At 36.6% G+C, this 20,709-nt stretch overlaps 1 protein-coding gene across 1 annotated transcript in view; it reads left to right on the forward strand.

Moving 5' to 3' along the window:
• Positions 1-20,709, forward strand: part of TYK2 (tyrosine kinase 2) — a 37,144-nt gene that overhangs the window by 4,381 nt on the left and 12,054 nt on the right. The window contains exons 2-16 of the mRNA XM_032209952.1: positions 2,777-2,982; positions 3,613-3,736; positions 6,077-6,230; positions 7,255-7,418; positions 7,782-8,166; positions 9,113-9,307; positions 9,688-9,845; positions 9,931-10,066; positions 11,058-11,250; positions 14,215-14,321; positions 14,713-14,889; positions 15,749-15,836; positions 16,518-16,645; positions 17,963-18,098; positions 19,370-19,521. Of these exons, the coding sequence (XP_032065843.1) occupies positions 2,796-2,982; positions 3,613-3,736; positions 6,077-6,230; positions 7,255-7,418; positions 7,782-8,166; positions 9,113-9,307; positions 9,688-9,845; positions 9,931-10,066; positions 11,058-11,250; positions 14,215-14,321; positions 14,713-14,889; positions 15,749-15,836; positions 16,518-16,645; positions 17,963-18,098; positions 19,370-19,521 (2,484 nt within the window). The 5' untranslated portion in view covers positions 2,777-2,795. The remainder of the gene's footprint in view (positions 1-2,776; positions 2,983-3,612; positions 3,737-6,076; positions 6,231-7,254; positions 7,419-7,781; positions 8,167-9,112; positions 9,308-9,687; positions 9,846-9,930; positions 10,067-11,057; positions 11,251-14,214; positions 14,322-14,712; positions 14,890-15,748; positions 15,837-16,517; positions 16,646-17,962; positions 18,099-19,369; positions 19,522-20,709) is intronic.

Genomic DNA, 20,709 nt, shown 5'->3' on the forward strand with positions numbered 1-20,709 from the left:
AGAGGCATGTTTTACAAGTATACAACACTCTTTACAAACAGTACTATCTCTGTATCGCAGACAAAATAGTGAGTTAATTGAAAGACTAAATTTTAATGAGGGATATCGGGACTTGCCTCCTTAGCTAGTATTCTGCTTTAGGTTAGGAATGCCAGAAGGATAGGGTGATAAAACATGTTCAAACTTTAAAAAAAAGTTTTATACAGTTAAATATATTCAAAAAGTAATTTACATAAAATGAAATAAAGAATAGGCTTATTCCTTATTTATGCTAATGCATTAGCTAACATTTCTGTTCTTCCTTACTGTGTGCTTAGCCAGCAGGCTTCTCTGGAGGAGCCATTTGCAGTCTCTTACAAGCCTCCAGTGAATGGCTTGTATTAAGTGTCAGTAATAAAGTGGGTTTATCAGTCTGAGCCAGAGCAGATCCGCCTTGCAGAAAGCAGAGGGTTAGAGTGCTTACATTTTTAAGGAATAGAAATATAGACCATAATTTTCAATTCAGCATAGATATACTTATATAGCTTGGATCAAGAAGGACAGAAAGGGTTATCTTAAATCAGTACTTAATCCCAAATCAGGAAAGCCAGAAAAATCTTAATAGTTGGATATAGAAGGATTGGTGAGATTTGTGTTTATACCAAACTATGTTATGATCTCTTTAAGCTTAACTTCATGGAATCAATCAGTTAATTATCTTAGTTTGCTGGGCAGGTGCAACAGTTCCTCTAGGTCAGGGGTCGGCAACCTTAAAAACTCAAAAGAGCCACAAAGGTCCTAACCAGAAACCCCCTATTCAATTCTGGAGCACATCAGAAGTTTCCCCACCATAGAGTCTCCTCCTAGCACGGTGTCCTTTTTCCTCTACCTGTCCTAACCAAAAGCCCTTTCAATTGTGGAGCTGACCGGAAAACCCACCCCTTGCCATAGAGTCTCCTGGCGCGACCTGCTTCCCCCCAAACCAGAAGCTCCTCTCAAAATTGCGGTGCCAACAGGGAGCCACAGCAGAGAGGTAAAAGAGCCACATGTGGCTCCAGAGCCGCGGGTTGCTGACCCCTACTCTAGGTAGAGAAGATGCTATGTGATCAAGCATGCAATCAGTATGCAGATGACATCCAATTATGCATCTTCACTTGGGCCATGCTGTGATGCTGTGGAGGTCATGTCTTGGGGTCTGGAGAATGGCAGGATTTGAATGGGAAACAATAGGCTTTGGCTCAATCCTAATAACACAATGGCTTTGAGTTTTAGAACCTCCTGATTCTGGGAATCTTCCATCACTTGTTCTGGATGGGATTACATTGTAGCCTCAGACAGATCTTGTACACTGTTGGGAGGTGGTCCTTTTAGACTCACAGTTCCTGTTCAATGAGCATGAGATGAATGCCCTGGGTCACATTCACAAGAGACAATCATCTTTTGGACACAAAAGGACAATCTTTTCTGCCATGGTACTTGTCCTTCACCCCCCCTGGAATCAGACTTGCCCAGATACTGCTGGCCTTTCTCTAGGCCACGGGTGTCAAACTTGCCACATTACGTTGCTGTCATGTGACGTATCACAATGTTTTTTTGAGGAAGTGGGTGGGCGTGGCCTGTGCGTGATGCATCCGGCCCTTTGGCCACCTGTTTGACACCCCCTGCTCTATGGGCCAAAAACCTGCTATCAAGCTTGGGGCTCTAATAGTATGAATTAACTCATTTTATGCTTAGTTTGTGTGTTTGTGAATGTCCTGGACTCAAATTACTGTGATTTTTAATTTTGGTTGTTTCCATTGTTTTACAACCAATCGGGGGTTTGTTAGCTTGATGGGGAAGCAGAAACAGAGAGAAACAGCTGAGCGCATGGGCCAAATTCTGTTCTTCCCAGTATTAATGAAGCAATAATAATTAGTGGCATTTTCAAATTTGTTTATTTAAGAAAGTTATATTTTATTGCTGATTTGCATAACTGCCAGGGAGGCTTAACATTCATCATCCTTGTTTTTATTAAATGTAAGTATTATGATGCCTTGAATGATGGGATGCTGAGCTAATATTGTATTGGTTATTGTTTATGCTGATTTCTGAAATATCTTTTTTCTAGGAAAATAAGAATCCAGAATCTATGATTCTGTTCACTTTTAGAATTTCAGCTGAAAAATACTAAATCTGGAAGCTATAATGCTATTATTTAGTAAATATTTCTTAATTTTGATCACATGGCTAAGTTTATCAGTGGATTCTTCTGAATTTTTAAGTAATAGTCTAGAAAATAGTATCTGGTTGCCACTAGTAAAAAAGTTATTTCATTCTGGTAACATCCAAGGAATGACACCTGATAAGTTTCACTTAGAAATAGTATCTCTAAAAGTTCTATCAGCCACACAAGAATAAGGCATTTTTTTAGAATTATACCATCTTGTATCTTGAGATAGCAATGTGCCTATTTTTTAGAGAGGAGATAAATATTCACTCCACCCATTTTTTCTCTATAACTTCCTGTTCTGCCTGCAAAAAAGAAAAAAATGATTTTTTTGTGAAGAACAGGAAATGTATAAGACTTAACATGCTGACTATCAGAGTTTATATTTAGGTAATCCATCCAAATGTATTGACTCTTAGACTTGACTTCCTCTCTAAGATAAATGAGATAAGCATTTTTTAAATAATCAGGTAGTACTTCATTTACTATTTTGAGAATAATTGTGATCTGTAGTAGATATGGTTTCCTTATAATTATTTGCTCTTGCAAATGTTTCAAATTTTCTAAATGATGTTTTTATGTTTTCCTCAGCTAAGGATTGAATATTAGCATGATGCCTCTCTGCCACTCTGCAATAAAACACAGTGACTCAGTCACGGAGAGGTGCTATTTTGCACCTGCTGGAGGTCTGAGGGTATTCTTGCACTGGAAGGGTGAGGCAGAGGAACAGTATCAGACATACACCAAAGGGACTCCTTGTGCTGAAGAGATCTGCAGTGATATTGCACAGAAGATAGGTAAGAAACAATAGGTTTGGCCTTGCCTAAATCTCTGTGGTAGACATGTGTAGCCCCTCTTCTTTTGATAAATATCCTTTCAATTTATAATTTAGAAAAGTATGGCCCAAAGAGTTTGCTTGTTTCTCAGAAGGAAGAATAGTAGCTACCTTTTGTAGATAAAAGCTCTTGTTATGGTTAATGTACATTCATATTTCCCGGCACACTATAATCCAATGCAGCTGAGTGGCAGGAAATTCAAATAGAGAAAATCAAACATTTTATTTGTTAAAAATTCTATTTGCATTCTAAGAGTGCAAAGCTTAGTTATGGCATCTGTTTCCACAAGATGAACCATTGTGCAACAATTTGGGAAGTTTCAATCAAGGAAATTAGTTTTAGTCCCCCTGAGTTAATTAATCAGTGGCTACCAGTCAATAACCAGAAAGTTACAGGGAGAGGACTGTTGTTTTCACGTCCTGCTTTGGGATTTCTGGTTGATTACTATGAGAAGCTGGATCCTGGACTAGGTAAGCCTTTGGTGTCAACCAGTAAAATTATGAAGTGACTTCTAGGATTGTGCTCAGTATGATTTCATGGCATATCTGAAGAGTTTCTCATTTCTCTGTATTTTTTTTTAATTTTTGGTAGGAATCACACCAACTTGCTTCAGTCTGTTTGCACTCTATGACCCAGAGACCAAATGTTGGTTCCCTCCCAACTATGTCTTTGATGTTGATAGTGATATCAAGATCACTTTGCATTTTCGTATGAGGTAGGAATATTCTTCGCTTCCATGTGTTTTCCACTTTGTTTTGCCTGTACAGTTGGGGTTGTAATCTCAGAATAGTTGCTATTAAAATATTTATTTGTTGAAGATATTTGAGAATGTGTCTAATTGTAATGTGCTACTTTTCTTTTAATGTATTTAATCAAATTATTAGTTAAATAGTTACATTTAAGGAGCTGCGGTAGTAATTGATAAGCAGTTTCCAGTCTTTTTATGGAAGAATTAAGAAGTAACGATAATTTATTCTTCAGTCTGGAAGAAATTATAAATATATGACAACATACATTAATCCTTATTCTACCTTTCAAAGATAATTTCAGTTAAGTGAAGTCTAGTTATTGCAGAATTTAATAATAAAGAAGATAGATTCTTAAAGGGTAATGAGAGTCTAAAGGCTTTCTAAATACCCTAGACCTGTGATGGCAAACCTATGGCACGCATGCCACAGGTGGCATGCGGAGCCATTTGTCAGGGCACGCGAGGCGTTGGTCAGCTGACATATGGAAAGTTTTATTTGTTTTGTGTATTCTGAGTGCCAAGAATATTATGCATTTGTATTCAAAATCCATAATTCTCCTTTCTTCCAGAAGTACCAGGTATATGTATTTTTGATCAGTAATGTTGATATTCTTTTTTAATATTGTATTGAATAATAAAGTTTTGTATAAAATTATAATACTCAGTGACTGAAAAGTAGGCCATTGGTATAATAATGAAAACCTCCATCAAATGCTACTGGAGCTTTAGTTTTATAGCAGTTTTGCATTTGTGTGTTTGTTAGTCACTGTGGTTTGACACCACATGTTTTGACAGAATTACTGTAGCTATTTCTTCCTGAAAGCATTGTACAGAATGAAAAAATAGTGTTTTTATTTGCTCTTCTGAATCAAGAGCACGGCGGTTCTTATTTTGTCTTTCCTTCAGTATAACTTTACCTACTTTTCACAGTTATCTGGTATATTAAGGTTGCATTTTCAACAAGAAACGCTTTTAAGAAGACCATAATTGAGATGCAGTAAATCTTCCCTCTCTTCCTTTGCCCCTTATCAGTGGTGAAATTCACATTTTTTTAACTACTTGTTCTGTGGGCGTGGCTTGGTGGGCATGGTGTGGTTTGGTGGGCCTGGCTTGGTGGTGTCGCAGGGGAAGGATACTGCAAAATCTCATTCCCACAGCACTCTTGTGGCATTTGCCAGTTCTCTGAACTACTCAAAATTTCCGCTACCGGTTCTCCAGAACCTGTCCGATTTCACCCCTGCTCCTTATCCCAATTTAAATCCTACATCATTTTAGCCATTTCATACATTTGATGAAATTAGCTCAAATTCATAAAAGTTAATGCTTTTTAATAATTTGCCAGAACTACAATATTTCATACCAGTAGCTATGAGAAGTAGCTAAGAGGGCTATTTGAAAGCATTGTCTACAACACCTGTGTGCTGTCTTAGGTTTCCCTAGTACATTTGTATACAGGCAGCATACTGATTTTTTAAATCATTCTTGTCAAGGCACCTGAGTTAAACTGTTAGAAGACATCAATATTGTTTGTTCAGGACAGTAATATATTAAGATAGCTTTGATCAGGACTTTTGAGAAATGCATATTAGCTATCAATTGAGTTAATCCTTGAGAACCATGCCACTGTTCTTTTGTTATTACTTAGAATGATAATTGACATAGCAATATTAGCCTTCATATACCACTGTTTTAAGTGCTCACATTAAGATATTATATCCTTTATTCTTCCAGCAATAGACCATCTCATTGTGGTTAGAGTGTCTAACTAAGACTGCTCGATGCTGCAAATGTGTTCACTTGTGCTGTTTATCACTTTGCCACTTATCTCTCTTGATATTATTTTAAAGTGGTTACATTTAAAATATTGCAAAAATTAAAATGGTATAGATCTTGTTAAAGTTATTATTAATGTTTAGACATATATGATCCGTAATAAGAAGGACTCAAGGGGTTTTTATTTGTAACAATTATTGGATCTCATTCAATATATTTTTAGCCATCTATTGGGAATGGTGTAGTGGCTCCTGAGACATGCAGGGAGTTGGGGTTGATGATCACTTAGGTCCCTTCCTATTCTATGAATTTGGCCCAAGGCTGTTGAGATTCAGGCAGCTTACAGGTTTATGAATGAGATGAGTAAATAAATAAATATTATATGACTTTATGAATAATGTTGATAAATATGAGATGCAGATGACTCCATGTTTATAATAATGCTATATTTCATATTAATGTAATATTTCAGATTAATGCTATAGATTTCTTTGTAGAACCGTTGGACTGATTGCATTACTGTTGCTCATACAGATATTATTTTCGAAACTGGCATGGAACAAATGACAAGGAGCCAGCCATATTTCGCAGTATTCCTCGCTCAGCTGACTCAGAGGACAGATCATATAGAAGCGAACAAGGCAATGCCATCCTGGATAAATCATCATTTGCCTATCTCTTTGAGCAAGTATGGTATTTCTTTTGATAGTTCATCCACTCGGATTAAGCCTAATATATATCTGGAGCATTGTGTTAGACTAGATTGTAGTTCAGGAGAAAGTAACTGGAAGAAAACTCCACAAAATGTTGGAATGGCAGGACTGCATAAACAAGAATAAATAAAAATGGTGATTGCACAAAATATTGCACAGTGAAAACAAACTATATGAAATAGATGGTGATGAATGAGGAAACCTATCGAACTAGAGCCAGAAAAGTTAGCAAACTGACCTATATTTTGTACAGACAGTAAAACTGAAATAATCGGACTCCCCCTGGGATAGAGTATTATGTCATATTGTAAATGTGAAGAATACCTATCCAATATGAAAGTCTTGCTAAAATCTACCCTGTTTCCCCAAAAACCAGCCCTATCCTAAAAATAAGCCCTGGCATGTTTTTTAAGTGTGTGCCTAATATAAGCCCTAACCCACCTACCCACTCCCAATAAGACCCTGTGCAGCCAGCCACCTGCCCATTCTCTCTGGCTGCTGATGGTGCCACGGCCACAAGGAAAGGTGGGTGGTGGGGGAGCTGGTGGTGGAGCTGTTCCTTTTCTGGGTAGGCTATGATACAGAGTCAATCCAAGAATGTATTACTATTATTCTATTGAACATCTCACTACCATTATCATAGAAATATCTGAAATAGCATTATAGCATTCGCCTAGCTCAGTTTTATCCCAAAATTTCCGTTAACATTTGTATACATTTTCTTTGCGCTCTTCTTAACTATTCTTTTCTCTTAGGGGCTTCATTCCTAGCAGTTTTTTCTCTTTACGGTTACACATTATGCAATCATTCTTATTTTTTTGCAGCAAAGTTTAGTATTTTGTATAACAGAAAATGGTTTGCCTATGTAAAATTGCTATGCCAATCTTTAGCAATATTTTAGTTTGATCCCCAGTAAGAGAACAAGAATATTTTCCAAGGAGAAATTAAATCTACTATTTTAGAGAATTCTTCTTATTATTTTGGATTATTCTTTATTAGGGGAAATATGACTTCATCAATGATGTTGCCTCCTTAAAAGACCTGCACACTGAACAGGAAATTCACCAATTTAAAAATGAGAGCCTGGGCATGGCTGTCCTCCACCTGTGTCATCTTGCACTGAAGAAAGGCATTTCTGTTGAGGAGGTGGCAGAGAAAACAAGGTATTGTCATTATTTATGAAACTGCATCTTTGTTTAGCGTTGTGCTTTTTAATCATGCGGTCCAAAAGTTATTTTTAAAGAGTTGTGAATATTATTTATTGAAATAAAAACACTGTCATAAAACTTAACATCTGTTGGAAATCTTTAACTTGCACATTGCGACTGATTGGAGTTTTATACGTCTGTGGGCCAATTCAACAAATGAGCCTAGTTTCCAGTAATCATTTGATGTTGGGGGAGATTAGATGGAATGTATTATCATTCTATGTATTTTTTCTAATGTTGCCATTTGTTTTACTGAAGAAACATATTTATACCTATGAGAGCTGCTTTTGCTACCAGTTTGTCTATGTCCCCTTGCAGTTTCAAAGAGTGCATCCCACGGTCCTTTTGCCAACAGATTCAGCAGAACAATTCTTTGACCAAGTTCCGCATGAAGAATGTTTTCAAGAAATTCTTGCAACAGTTCCAGCAGTACACATTGAGCACTGGTAAACTTACAGAACAGGATCTCATGCACAAGTACTTAGCTAACTTGGAAAACCTGGCTCCGCGTTTTGGGACTGAGCTCTTTGCAGCTGTTTCACTGGAAACTGTTTCGGAGGGTGAGAAGGTGCCACTTTATATCAATGGTGGTCATGCGCATCTAGAGAACTCCTATTCTTCTTCTCACGGTAGCAGGCCTGTCACACATGAAGTCTTGGTCACAGGCATTAATGGGATTCAGTGGCGGCCTATCCCTGCTGAGGTAGGATTATTTGTGGATTCGTCTTCGTGTAATTCTGGAGATCTCAGCATATTATTCCTATACATTGTGGGATACCCTGAGACACAGATAGGCAGGCAAGTTGGTTAACAACCTCAAAATAGCAGGTATGGCCAGGTGTTTAAAGCCTTCCTTCAACACCCATTTTAAAAAGACATCTTGATCATATCATTCATTAACACACACAAACACATTGATACTCTGGGAAGGCTTAATTTTATTTGTTCCAATTAAAAGTCCAAATTTCTAAAGATTTTATCAGGAAAACTGGCTCAAATACAACTTAAATCTTAATTAGCGTAGAAGTCTTAATAACAGTTCAAAATAAAGATTTTAAAAATGCAATTTAATATTCACCTAATTTTTTTTAGAAAAGTTAATGGGTAGGAAAACAAAACAGCCTCTGCATAGATCACATGTTTGATATTGTTGACAGACTATTGAATTCTGGCCCCTATAAGCATTCTTTTCTTTCTACTTGACTTCTGTCTAATGTTCAGGTTGTAGATTTTATAACTCAAAAAGATGCTTATAAAAGTCAGCATGTTTATAAAAGCTAATTTGCCTTTATAAAGGCATTATGCTGCTGTTCCTGTTTTGAATTATTTCTCCCCCATAATAAGCAACATGATCACCCACAGTTTTGTTTCTTCATAGTAGAAGTTCAGCAGTAATTGACAGTTTAGTGTTCAACTTCTAGAAAATGCAGATCCAGTTCACCTTGAAGGCCAAATTTGTAGTGTGACTTATGAAGTTTCTGAAAGTGAAGAATAAATTACTCATTTTTTTATGTATGGGTATATGCAAGGGAATGGATATTTTGATTCTGCATCTTTGGAAGATGGCATTTTAGGGCTAATTGATAGAAAGAGTGTTACAAGATTATATTAGAATCACTGCCAAACTCACTTTAAAATTCTTCTTACAGAGACCACAGAGCCAGCCCCATAAAATTTATTTTGGGAGGAAAGTCAAGACTAAGGAGCACAAGTCCAAGCAGTCCTACCAACCAGTGGAGCAATGTGAAGCTAAATGGGCACACTTTTGTGACTTTCAAGAGATCACACATATTGTTGTCAAAGATTGCAACATCAGCATCCATCGCCAAGACAATAAGTGTCTGGTAGGTGAAAGTGTGTCCTACTACTATTTTACAATTTTTTTTGTGGAGTTATGATTTACATGTTTTTGATGAATGTTATAGGTAATTAAACAACAAAACATGAATATTAAGAGTTAAATGTAGTTCAGATTATTTTTACTGGAGCTGGAGCTGGTCATTATTTTTTATCTATGGTAAATCTGATGGCTCTGCATAAGGCAGTGGATGTGATATTAACAGAATTGGAGAGGAGGATGTGTAAGCAAAAATATTGGGAACAAATAGCAACACATTTGTACAGATTCTATAAATAAAATATACAGCTTCTAATGGGTTTTTATTTTGGCCCTGTAGCTCAGGATTAACAATTGTACTTTTCCTTTTTTTTAAAAAAAATACAGGATTTGACTTTGTCATCCCATGAAGCTGCTCTCTCCTTGATTTCATTAGTAGATGGTTACTTCAGATTAACAGCTGATTCTAGCCATTATCTGTGTCATGAAGTTGCCCCACCACAACTCGTTATGAGCATCCAGAATGGTATTCATGGACCCATGCAGTAAGCAATCAAGCCTCCTGTCCTTCATGATCTGGTTTGAAAGGAGGGAGCTTCCATATCATATCTAAAAGTTTTCTCTTCCTAGGGAAGAGTTCATTCTGGCTAAGCTGAAGCGTGAAGGGCAGGAAGATGGGCTGTATGCCCTCCGTTGGAGTGTCCTTGATTTCAACAGATTGATTCTATCGGTACTGAAGAATGGCCAAGTGAGAGATGGGAGAATGGTAATGTGCTTTTTTTGATTCTATAAATCAGCTTTCCTAAGCTTGTATTCTCTGTATGTATACTTTGCTTTTCAGAAATCCCAGCCAACAAAATATTGCTGAGAATTCTGGGATCAAATATCTATGCCTCTATAGAGTGCAAGTTAGAAAAAAGCTACATATGTTTTTGTTTTAATGTTCTGAGGATTTTTTAAAGATAAGTAAATAATACATATTACTTCCTAGATGTAAAGGCAACATGTTTCTAAAGTAGGAGTGCAAAAATCCTCTGTTTATGCATGGTAAATATATAAAATTGCCTTGTATCAAGTCAGGTAATTAGTTTTTATCAAACCCAGAACTGTCGACATGTATTCAGAATAACTGGCCAGGCTTTCAAACAGAAGCTTATCTAGCACCATGTAGAAACTTTTGCTTCTGTAAAACATGTTCTGTTATTATTGTGAACTAAAGAAGAAGTGCATGACAAGCTTTGTCTTGTTTGGGACTCATCAGACATAGATAACCAGAGATCTTTCTGCGCAATTCAAACTCTCTACCAGGAACTGAATTCTATTTCTGTTAGCAGGTTTGAACCCCAGAAAAAGTATGCCTGATGGTATCCTGATGAATCCCAAATAGAATGAACGTGGTCCTGCACTGCCTCTTTGTGGTCAATATAAATAGAAAACACACATTACTTAAAAACAGAGAAATCATCCTCTTCCTCCTGGCAGTGAAGTTGGAAGACATGTAAAACTTTGTATATGAGAGCATAATGCAATGTAGCATTTGTAACTCCCTGATCTGAGAATTTCAGAAAAGGAAGGTGGACCATATGTACCATTCTAAAAATGAATGCTATCCACTAAGTTAAACCCTCCAACTATGCATGGAAATGAATTCTTGTCAGAATCATGGTAAGCTGCTTCCAGAACATGCTACTGACTGACTATATAAATAGGTATCCATATCTTACTTTTTTCCTTACTGGTTTTTTTTTTTCCACCAGAGTACCAGTACCCAAGGTAATGCAAACTGTGGACAGTTCCGGATCCAGAGGAAAGGAAATTCCTTTGTACTTGAAGGCTGGGAGCAAGAATTTCCTAGTGTCCAAGAACTAATGAATGCTCTCAAAGGCTGTACTATAAAATCTGGAACGGACATCTTCAGTTTGAAGAGATGCTGCCTCCCAAAACCAGGAGGTACACGGCAAATCAGAATTATCTTTTCCCACTACATAGGCTAGAAGTGAAATTTGTCCAGTGAATAAAATGGGTCAGGTCATAGTGATGTACTATAGAAAGAGGAGCCATCAGCAGTTATAGTATGTTATCCTTAAAGTAGGTACAGTCTACATTTAAAACTTTGGCATATGTATCTGTATTTTCCTTTATATGTATTTGATTTAGCAGATACTTTTTTATTAAATCAACCAAAAAAACATAATCTCAGTCTAGGGTGCCGGTATCCTATGTATGTGAAAGGAGGAAAGTAGAACTTCTGGTTTTAGATAATTTTTAAATACAGTTTCTCATTTCTGAAAAAATAAATTTCTATAAACTCTAGCTTAAAAATATCAGATTTAGGATGAAATTATGTCTGTTTCATAGCTAAGATTTACAGAATTTACAGAAATGACTTTCCCTATTTAGATAGAAGCTATTATTTATTATCTTTCAGTTTCTAGCAAAAATTGTCTCTATCTTGCCTTTAAGTTTTATAGTAAAAAGTTGTTCCACAGACAAGTGACATAGAAGGCCCCTAGATATGTGCAAAATCTTTAATTTCAAAACATTTTTGAGTGTGAAAGTCACAAAATATCCCCCTTTGAATATGAAATGGAATATTTTGACTTATTTTGAATATTTATTCTTACAAGGAATGCGCTGGCTCAGTGGCTAAGACTCTGAGCTTGTCGATCAGAAAGATTAGCAGTTCGGCGGTTCGAATCCTTATTGCCGCGTAAGGAAATGAGCTCCTGTTACTTGTCCCAGTTTCTGCCAACCTAGCAGTTCAAAAGCATGTAAAAATGCAACTAGAAAATTAGGGACCACCTTGGTGGGAAGGTAACAGCATTCTATGCGCCTTTGGCGTTTAGTCATGCCGGTCACATGACCACGGAGATGACTTTGGACAGCGCTGGCTGTTCGGCTTTAAAACGAAGATGAGCACTGCCCCCTAGAGTCGGGAACGACTAGCACATATGTGCAAGAGAAACCTTTACCTTTATCTATTTAGTCTTGTTTCATAGGAAAGACACATGCTTATGTTTTTTTTCTTTAATATAAGTTTCTGTTGAGGTTTATTACAATTGTTTTGTTATTTGTTTGTTTGCTTATTCATTAATGTGTTAAATCTGCCAAAAAAGATTCTTTATGGGATGTATAGAGCTCTTTAAAATAGTAACTGGCCTGTTAAGTATGATGCTTAGTAGAAGTCAAGCAGTTGAGCAAAAAGCGTTCTACAAACATGTTCCAGTTATATTGTGATTCTTTCATGTTTATTAATCATCCTAGGAAGACATTACTCAAATGAGTTAGAGGGAAGAAAGTTGGGAAATACCATGTTCAGAAGCCTCTTCCTTCCCCATCCAACAGAACTATTGTGGACAATTTTTCTAAGAAAAGATTAAAGATTTTTGTGTTTATGTGTTTAGTATTATTTATGATGATTCTGAGTAGGATAGTTGCATAATAGTTGCATAGTTGCATAAAGAAAGATGGAGGGGAAGGAAGGCGGTTGAAACATTCTATCAACTAGCCTAGGAATCCCATGATAAAATGAAACTTGCTAGATGGCCACATGCCAATTAATTGAATATATTCTTTACATGTTTTGTCACCATTCTATTTTCTAATTTTGGTTTTTAAATTGGTTGTTTTAATAATTTTAATGATTTTATTAGTTTGATGGTTTTATTATGTACACTCTCAAGAGTAACCATGCGAGATGGTTAGCTATACCTATGTTATAAATTAATAAATAAAGTTACCGTATTTTTCAGACTATAAAATGCCCCAGATTATAAATTACACAGCTTTTGGGCAGGAAAACAAGGGGAAAAAATCTGCCTCTGCCTTCCAGCAGTTTGCTTCCTTGGAGCAAACAGCTGGTCATCTTCAGCACAGCCTGATTTAGCATGAGCAGCTGATTGGTGGTTGGATCGGCCTCCTGGAATACTGATGATCAGCTGTTCAAGGCTGTGGGGATCGTTGCCACCTATCGCCACTCCACGCACCCCATTTTTGGCCTCTGTGTGTCCCATTTTGGCCCATTCCAGGTGGCAGGGATTTCCTGCAATCTCTGCCAAAAATGGGATGCACAGAGGCTGAAAATGGAGCACGCAGAGGCTGAAAATGGGGTTCATGAAGGTAGTGATAGGTGACAGCAACAGAGATCCCTGCAGCCTGGAACAGCTGATTGTTAGTATTCCAGGTGGTGGCCGGTGGGTAGCCAGGGCTTTGGCAACATTTGCTCTATAAGATGCACGGACATTTCTACCCACTTTTGGAGTGGGGGCGGGAGTGCATCTTATAGTCCGAAAAATACCGTAATAATTCTGATAGTAAAGACCTCAAGAAAAAGAATAAAAATATATAACATAATAGCCGCTATCATTTTCTAGTACAGGCATTTAAAATTAAATCTAACTGATAGAAACTCTATCAAAATAGATCAGCGTGAATACAAGATGTATTTCCTAGGATGGGCATTTCATAGATATGGTCCAAGTCTTAGAAAATCAACTCCATTGTATCTGGGCACAGCTCATAGCTTCATTTGTAATGGCAGTTGGAGGAGGAACTGTGAAGAGGTTTCGATTGCCTCGGCAAGCACATATGCTATGAGGGAGGGCAAAGTTGCCAGAACTAATATGTAGCAAAATGTACTGTTTGACATTAACATGTTGGCAGAAATAGTGAGTTTCAGGAAGAATTTTTGATTGAACACTTTCAGGAAGAATTTTTAAAAAAATCTACATTGTACTTTTTTAAAATTAAGTGCTGTTTCTAGGAAACATATTTTCCTTGGTAGTATTACACAATTGTCATCCGTGCTAATTTTTTTCTGGGAATGAATGAAATTGCTAAATGTTTCCTTATAAATGTTGTGATTCTGTGCTATTGTTTTAGTGTAATTTCTTAACCAGAATTTATGTTCTGCAGAAATCTCAGACTTAATCATCACACGAAAAGTGAAAGACAGCACAAGGCAGATTCTGAATTTGACTCAGCTGAGTTTTCATCAGATTCGGAAGAATGAGATTACACAGGTCAGCTTGTCTACATTAGAAAATGAAAGGTTGTGTTTGTAAGGATATCAGCCAAAAAGGATCTAGCTTTCTTTGCCAATTTCAGAAGTAATATCAACAAGTACAAATTATGGATTAGAAGCTACTAATAGTTCCAATTTTGTTTACCTGTAATTCTGGTGTTTTGGAAATATTTTCAGTAGAGATTTAAGTAAAGCAAGGTAAATGCCTGAAAATGGAGATTATTGTGTTCTTTTTTAACCTTTTGCTGATACAGGTAGGATTTTGAATTTATTGATTTTCAAATAATTATGAATCAATTCTTGGCTCAGTATGGAATTGAAGGATTAAGCAGCTTTTGTGTTGCAAAGGAAAGTGGTTTAACTAACACTGGTGTCTGGTTCTCCATCAGAGAGCGCACTTGGGACAAGGAACACGAACCAATATTTATGATGGTGTACTTCATGTATCCAGTGGGATCAACAGTGATGATGAGGCAGAGTATTTTTCTACTGAGCAGAATAACAATAGTTGTGAGATGCATGTGGTACTCAAGATGTTGGACCCCAGTCATAGAGACATTGCTCTGGTGAGTACACATATAGAAATATATGTTAGGAGTGGGACTTTAGTAAATTAGTAAAACTAACTTTGGCAGAGAAATATCATCACCTGCAGAGAAAAATCTTCCTGCCATTCAATGCACCACCTGGTGGGGGGGAACGCGGGGGGACGGGACAGGACAGGACATTAGTAAATCTTGTGGGAATATTGCATTCTGTCTATCTGCTATCTGCTGAAGAGTAATAATTAACTTGCTCCAAAGATTGTTAGCACTGAGCATTGTGGGAAACAGGACGCTGCCTGAATCGGGCCTTTGGGTTTTGATCCAGCTTGTTGTCAGGAGGCAACTGCTGAGCAGTAGCCTTCTTTGTGTTGATGTTGGTACCACTCATGACTTTATAGTTTGCCAGCTTAATTCAGGCTAATGATGAAAAAGAAGTTCTACATTCTTAAGATATATGTCATTTTTAACTAAACCAAGGCTACTTATCTACCAGGTTAACCTACCAGCATTTCTAACTTATTTTATTCTCTTGTTCTTAAACTCGTATATATGTAAATGATATATGATATTGCTTTAAAAATAAGCTAGAGAAATGAAATCTGACCATCTGGACTCATGTTGAGAAAGGTTTTTGTTTGTTTGTTAGGAAAGCTTATTTAGCCTATCTTCTAAAATGAACTCATTGTTTGTTTTTTGTGTGGAGAAAAACAAAATAATGAATAAGAAATTAGCTATTACTTTATGGCAACAGGTGTTCTGTGCCCCAGCTTTAGGCTGAAAACTAATTGGTAGTATAGGAGCCCATGTATGGATTAGACTGCTCCTGCTATGTTCCTTGGCCAGTGGTCTGGATGTGATGCCTTCCCTTTCTTCTCTGCAGGCATTCTTTGAAACAGCCAGCCTGATGAGCCAGGTGTCCCATATCCACTTAGCCTTTGTTCATGGGGTTTGTGTATGGGGTTCAGAGAGTGAGTATTAATTGTATTCTTCGAAAGGTTCATTCATGTGTTGTTTGCTTCTTTCAAATATATTTCTTCTGTTTCCTCAACTACTCCACAAATTTCAAGATGTACCTTTGCATCACTTTTGATTCTTAATGCTTAATACTGTTTTATCTCTTTTTGTGTCTAGCAAAAAAGTGTGTTAAACCCACACCAAACTATATTTTGACAGGGTTGTCCAATTTCTCACCAATAGGTCATTTTTCTTCTGCGGCTGTTTTAGATTAGATTAGACTAGATTAGGATAGTTTTTGATAGTCAAGAAGTGCACTTAATATTTCTGAGATATTCTGAAGATATTCTGGACTATTGTGCTAAATGAGTGGGATTGAGTTTTACTCCCTTTTTCATGTTGGAAGTTCTTAATTTTAAACAATTGAGGTTTTTATAGGTCCTACACCCATGATTTGACTTAACTGATATCTCAAAATGATGAGAAATAGTGGTTCTAGAAATGAAGTTTCAGGTCCATGTGGCCCTGAGTGTGTGCACCCCAGTCTTAGATCTATCTTAAGCATATGAAAATAGTCCATTCCCATGTCTGCTCATATTTTGTTGCCAATATTAACACCTGTTGCTATAGAGCAAAGATACTAATCCATTTGTTTGCTTCATATTTTTCATCCCTACTTCTGGTTTGGTTTTCAGATATAATGGTGGAAGAATTCATTGAGCATGGTCCCCTGGATGTCTTTTTGCGTAATAACAAAGGACGGGTAACAGTAGGCTGGAAATTCACTATTGCAACACAATTAGCCAGTGCCCTCAGTTACCTTGTAAGTCTGTTGGTGGGGATTTGCAGTGGATGGGTCTTCTTGAAAAGTTTGGATGTTATTTTGGCTGATCTTCATTCTCAATTTTTATTGGAGCTATGCACAATGACTCAAATGGCAGAATTGTAGGATTCTTTTTCTTATACATACTTTTAATTACCAGCCCTTGAATTTGAATTCTTTGGGATTGTAATTTAGTATGGATATTGATCAGGAGTATAAAAGTATTTTGGATTAGATTCCGAAAAGGTGCTTTATATCCCAGTGATTCCAAGAAAAGACACAACTGCTTTAAAGGTTGCAGATAAGCACTTTACAAGGTGGCGCAGTGGTTAAATGCAGCACTGCAGGCTACTGCTAGATCAGCAGTTCAGCGGTTCAAATCTCACCGGCTCAGGGTTGACTCAGCCTTCCATCCTTCCGAGGTGGGTAAAATGAGGACCCAGATTGTTGGGGGCAATATGCTGACTCTCTGTAAACCGCTTAGAGAGGGCTGAAAGCCCTATGAAGCGGTATATAAGTCTACTGCTATTGCTATTGCTATTACATAAACAGAAACACACATCCATACATTTTAAATCATCACCTTGAAGGACAGAATTGCAATACAATTTCCTGTGATTCTCAGCTTGAAGAACCAACAAGGAAACAACACCTGTAGGGCAGGTTATACTCCTAGAGAAGAGGAATAGCTAGTAAATAGGACCTGAGTTTAAGGGTTTAAATATTTTGGGGCCAATTGTTTTGCCCATCTAGTAAGATCTGATAGAGTGGACCTTCTTCATGTCCCATCCTTAAAACAGTGCCATGGGACTCATGTGGCACATGTTCTCTGTTGTAGCACCTGATCTTTGGAATAGTACTTCCCCAGAGGTTCAAGTTAATCCAACCCTCCTACCTTTTAAATAATCCTTGAAAGCCTAGATCCTTTCCCAGATGTTAAATAGTATGTGCCCTTGAGGTGGGTGGTGGATTTTATCAGTGTGTTAGTGTCTCCCACCCTGTTAGTTTATTGTGGTGAACATTGCATTTAAGTTGTATTCTGCTCATAGTCTTAATGAGTTAGGTGGTTTATAAATGTGATGAATAAATGTGTTTACAGGGAGTTTTGGTTAAGGAATAATATTTTTTTTATTGAATTTGTAAACTTTCTATTGAACAGATGTCTTTTGAGAAAACTGAGGCAACAATGACTAGATTAGCTTGTACAGGAATCTAGAGATGGAAATTCATTCCTCTTTTTTCTAAAGAGCAGCACTTTTTTCCTGACACACATCAGATATAATATGTCACAATCTACCATTGTATTTGTTTATGTAGGAAGATAAAAACCTAGTGCATGGCAATGTATGTGCCAAAAACATCCTGTTGGCAAGGAAAGGTTTGGAAGATGGCCTGCTGCCTTTTATTAAGCTCAGTGACCCAGGAGTCAGCTTCACTGTACTTTCCCAAGAAGGTAAACTGTTAATATTTGGAAAGCTGTTTCCCCTTTATATTTGTGATCATTCAAGGTATATAGAGGTGATGAAGCTGAATATATTAGCAGACTTGAATAGAAGGATTCTGTGAAAGCATAGCAAGTCAATCAGTACAATTGTTTTCTTATCCTATGGTGTGATATGAGGGCTTGTATGCATTTGGACCTTCTTGGATGAAGGTTTTTTAATAGATGATCTTGTATTTGTAGTGACAGTGCCTGCCTTATTCTATCAGAAGCAAAGTTGACTCCAAAGGGACCTTATGCTGCACTCCCAATCTTTTCTGCAAAGGCAGAATGAACATTAGAAAAGTCTGTGCTGATGTTCTCACAGTTCCTGAAAAGCCTTTCAGGAACATTTTTAACACAGTCTCTTTCATGTTAGATTGTACTTTTAAAAATGTTTTCTAACTTGGCCTTCTTCCTGCCATACTAGCCTCCGTGAGCATTAAATTATTTTTCTTTGGAAAACCTTATTCTCAGATGTGCTGCTGAAACTGGCAATTCATTACCCTAGAAAATATAGATGTAAATCCTACTTTACTGCCTGAGTCAAGTCAGCCGATGTTGTAAAGCAGAGATGGCAATGTCTGAGTTCTATTTTTGTGGCCCTTAAGATTATCTGGGGTCAGCATAGATGAGAATTCATGAGAGACTTTCCTATGATTTTGAAGTGTAGATAAAATCACAGTTAAAGCCCTAAAATATACATCTAATAATTGAAAAATAAAATTACCAAAGTCCAACTCAGAAACTTAGTTTCCCCACCACTCTAATATATGATGTGACTCCATTTGTTTTATGGCCTTCGGTTTTCCAAAGAACATTAAGAATGGCCTTTGGACACTCAACCTGCTATAAAGGTTTGAGTGAAAAGTTATCTTTCCTACTGGTGAAATAATTCAGCAGATCCCAACCCTTGTTAGCAAGTCAATATTTCCATACTTCAAAGTAGTGTGGATTATTTAAGGAGGGATACATTCATTTGCTGGTTTGTTTAAAGGGGACTATACTTATAGAAAATGAGGTTCAAATACTTGTTATGCCCACAATTTACGGGAAAGAATGACAAGATCTCTATATGTCATGCTCACATTGCATATTACATGATAGCCTGCATGCTGCTATCTGAGTAAATATTTAATTTACCTTTCTTATCTTGACTGTAATCAAGATGTACTAAATTTTGCATAATTTCTGTTTTCTGTCCAACAATCCCTAATCTTTGATTTCTTTCTCTGTTTGTAAAGAAAGGGTTGACAGGATCCCGTGGATTGCTCCAGAGTGTATCAAAGATGTAAAAAACCTTAGCACAGCAGCTGACAAATGGAGTTTTGGGACCACATTGCTGGAAATATGTTTTGATGCAGATGTGCCACTAAAAGAACGCACTCCTTCTGAGGTAGTGTCTTCCTCTACTTTTTTTTCACATTATATTGCTGCAGACTTCAGGGTTGGTTTCTTATAGAAAAGGATGGATCTAGTTCCACCTTGAGAATAATAACATAACTGAAAACTTTTTCCATAGCAATATTAGGCTTCTTTTTATTAGTTTATAATGATATTAGCATTTCTTTATAAACGTATAACTGAATTATTGAATTAAATAATACATTCTGTGATAGGAATACATACAGTATATTATCTGTGGAACTAATATGATTGGAAGCTAGAAAGATCTTTAGACATAAACTCATTTTGACACGAGAATCATTAAAAAAACACTTTAAACTCTAAAATATGCACATCTCTTTGAAAAATAGACAATTTCATCTATTTATGCAAAAAAATCTACTCTACTTTATAAGATTGGTGAGATTAAAATGGTTGAATAGAACGTAGAAATATTCCACTTTTACATATTTCCAAATAAAGGATGTAGAATTGCTGCTTTAATTATACTGTAGCTCTTAGACAGAAGTAGCACACAAGAAGAAATGTATTAATTAAAATTGCTGGGAAACATTAACCTCAGATATGTTGATGATAGTACTTTGAGGGCTGAAAGTGATAGATGGCTTAAAGAATCTCTTCTTGTAGATGAAAGAAGAAAGTGCACAAGCTATAATAAAACAAATAATAAAACCAAGTTTATGTCAGCAAGAACTCCTAGTTTGATGCTAATAGCTGGAGAAGTTGAAGTACTAACAACTTTATCTTCTTAGACTCAAAAAGTTATATCGATAGTCATATAGCTATGAAAAAAATATCTGCTACTTTTTGAGAAATATAATAATGCTAGACAAAATATGAAAGTGTAGCTACATCACTCAGATGTCACAAGTACAAAGCTATGATTTTCTATGAAAACCTGACTATCAGAACACAGAATAATTTGAATAATGGTGCTGGAGAAAAATATGGTCGATATATTATCTTGAACTGCAAAAGAACAATTTATTCAATGTTAGATGATATACAGAAACACTGATAATGAAGCTAAAGCTTAAATATATGTGGCTCATAATCCAAAGATAAGAATCATTGAAGAAAAACCTGATGCAATTACAAAAGAGATGGCAGAGTGGCTAGGCACAGTCATTGATGGCACAATCGTGAATTTAGAAGAAATTTAAAAAGTTACTGATAG

Source organism: Thamnophis elegans, chromosome 2, assembly GCF_009769535.1.
Source record: "Thamnophis elegans isolate rThaEle1 chromosome 2, rThaEle1.pri, whole genome shotgun sequence".
In the NCBI taxonomy this organism is placed as follows: Eukaryota; Metazoa; Chordata; class Lepidosauria; order Squamata; family Colubridae; genus Thamnophis; species Thamnophis elegans.